Source organism: Poecilia reticulata, linkage group LG13, assembly GCF_000633615.1.
Source record: "Poecilia reticulata strain Guanapo linkage group LG13, Guppy_female_1.0+MT, whole genome shotgun sequence".
Classification (NCBI taxonomy): Eukaryota; Metazoa; Chordata; class Actinopteri; order Cyprinodontiformes; family Poeciliidae; genus Poecilia; species Poecilia reticulata.
Genome location: NC_024343.1, coordinates 31,038,582 through 31,041,450, shown reverse-complemented (window position 1 = coordinate 31,041,450; position 2,869 = coordinate 31,038,582). Strand labels below are relative to the sequence as shown.

The 2,869-nt window shown below is 39.1% G+C and overlaps 1 protein-coding gene across 1 annotated transcript in view; it reads right to left on the bottom strand.

Annotated features, from left to right (window-relative positions):
* Window positions 1-2,869, bottom strand: part of tyw1 (tRNA-yW synthesizing protein 1 homolog (S. cerevisiae)) — a 48,640-nt gene that overhangs the window by 30,516 nt on the left and 15,255 nt on the right. The window contains exon 11 of the mRNA XM_008426553.2: window positions 340-449. Within this exon, the coding sequence (XP_008424775.1) occupies window positions 340-449 (110 nt within the window). The remainder of the gene's footprint in view (window positions 1-339; window positions 450-2,869) is intronic.

The following is a 2,869-nucleotide window of genomic DNA, read 5'->3' as shown; positions in this document are numbered from 1 at the left end:
CAGTGTGTGTGGGATGCAGGGTGTGTGTGTGGGACGCAGTGTGTGTGGGACACAGTGTGTGTGGGACACAGTGTGTGTGGGACGCAGGGTGTGTGTGTGGGACGCAGGGTGTGTGTGGGACGCAGTGTGAGCAGTGATTCATGAGGCACTGTAACCAGGGTGTGACCAAACAGCAGGCACAACAGCCGCATTTTAATCTTCTCTGCGCTTCATTACACTGAAGGTTGCAAAAGGTCGTGGGCGGCAAACGGAGGCGAAGTGTGCATGATAAACAGATTCAGCGTCTGGAGCTGAACGTTTTCCTGAGGCCCAAACGGCGCGACCTGCCGGGGCGCTCACCTCTGAACTGCCGGATCATGTTCTGGTGCTTCTCCAGGGAATCTTGCAGGATTTTCTCTGCCGGGTCCATTTTCCAGCGCCACTCGGTGCCAACCGGGTTGGTGTGGTGTCTGTTAGTCAGAGACGAAACGAGAGGCGAGGAGAAGAAGAAGAAGTTTAAAATACAACCGTTTCAACTTTAAGAGGCTCTTCACCTTGTTTTATTCACACCTGCCATTTTATACGTCAACATATTGGGCTTAATGTTCTTTAAAGGGGAATAAAGTGTCACTTTACAGCAAAAATCAACAAACTATGTTGCCTTCAGTTGTGATATATATCAAATAACTTTAAATACATTTGACTTTGTCATTTAACGCTTTGAAATTGGGTCTCTGTCTCTTTAAAAATTGCAACATGGCTCCTCCATTAACTCTTTAATAACGTTTTTACCAGCGTTTCATTGAGACCAATTAGGTTTTTGCTAATTACTGCTGGCTAGTCTGAAGGAGCTGAGCGGGGGAGGAGCTGCGACTCGAAGGCGGGGCTATGTCCAACCTGGCGTTTTGCGCAGCTGAATGGTTGCCATGGAGATTAAGTGGTTTCTCAAACAGGCATGAAAGAATCAAAATACCCGTCCACGCAATCCGTGTTTCTCTTCTACTAATAAACTTTAACATTTTATATTCGCTCTACTGAGATTTTTAAAGTCTGAGGTGAATCTTCTGGGTTTTTGGAGATTTCTGTGAGGGTTAGTAAAGTTTTTGTTACTTAATTTATGTGCTTACATGTTCAATTTGACTCTTTATCTTATAAATCATAATGTCATGCCGACGCCTGTCACAATAATTAATAAATCAATTAATCGCATAGTAAATTAAAACAAACTCAATAATTTATCGTTTTCTCTCTTTCTACCAAAAACTGGATGATAAAAGTTTTCAGTTTGGTGTTTCGGTCTCAACTAGCTAATTTTTTTAAGGATAATTTTATTTACAGAGACTTTATAATTCATTTTCTTTGTTGTTTTTATTGTTCTGTTCATTTATTTTATATATAAATGTTTATTAGAATTTAAAGTTTATTGATATTTGAGAACGTGTTCTTGCTTATTAATGCCATTATTACAATTATGTTACTTGAAAATAGTCTCAAAATAACAATATTATCGTTTATCGCAATAACTTCTGAGATCATTTATCGTCCAGCAAAGTTTGTTACGATGACAGGCCTTTCGGTAAGGTTAAAAGTGAAAAAACACACACGTAAATGAAAATTTACTCTTTTAAAACAAGACAAAGGTTGTCTAACATTGATGTCTGTTTATAATAAATCACGACAGTGCGGTCTATTCCAAGTATCGTCATCAAGTCCACTGATATTACTCTCGACAGTCTAGTAGCAGCTGTTGTGACAGCGAGGTGAGGGCGGGGACAGCGATGCATCTGCGCCCTGAAATAGCTTATTTCCTGTCATCCCTCATCTCGGCCTTCAGACAGAACGGCAGATCTGTGGCGACAGCCGCGCGGTTTCACCGCAGCGCGCTCCGGCGGCGACCTTTCAGCTCCACACAGCCGCTGTGTGAAACCAACCCGGAGGAGACGCAGAGCTCAGAACCAATCAGCGTTCACATTTCAACTCAACGCAATGATTACCTTCATTCACCAACAGGTGGGAAGCTGAAAATACGCAAATTTGGTCAGACGAAGTAACAAGAACAAAGCCCACACTGCAAAAACACAAAATCTTACCAAGTAATTTTGTCTGGTTTCTAGTGCAAATATCTCGTGCACTGGAAAAAAGACAAAACTAACTTAAAAGTAAGTTTTTAGAAAGATTGATGAAAAAGCTCTAGTTCCACTGGATTAATATTTCACCCACTGAATGAAAAACATGTTTTTTTATTGAAACAAACTGATTTAGAAACGTTTTATTTTGCCTGATTTATTGAATTATTGTCATTTTTGTTTTTAAAATACAAAAAATTTCCACATAACTATATTTAGTTTTATCTGATTACGTAACTTTTAAATATTAAATGATTGATAATTTGGTCAGTTACTCAGAACTTGAGTTGACTTTTTAACCAAATATTTTTTTAGTCCCAACTTTTTATTTCATGGACGGATACTTTTTACTTTTACTTGAGTAAATGTATGTTGAAGTAGTGCTGCTCTTTACCTGAGTATAATTTTTGGTACTTTACCAACCTTTCTTTGTGAGTACTGTCAAAAATGCAGTCAGAAAAGAGTGCAAACTTGAGTTTTTCTTGTTTTTAGTTAGGAAATAGAAAAATATAATATGTTAAGCTTCTATCTAAAGCAAAGTTCTCTTAAGACAGAACTCACAAGTACCTTTTCAGCAAAATATATGAGCTTTTATAAGTAAATGATTCTTGAATATTATTAAAAAAGTAACATTTCCACTGGCAGAACTGAACTAGAACTGGGTTGCTAGGTAACGGATTGAGCTTGGGTGGGGTTGCTAGGCAACGGGTTGAGCTTGGCTGGGGTTGCTAGGCAACGGGTTGAGCTTGGCTGGGGTTGCTAGG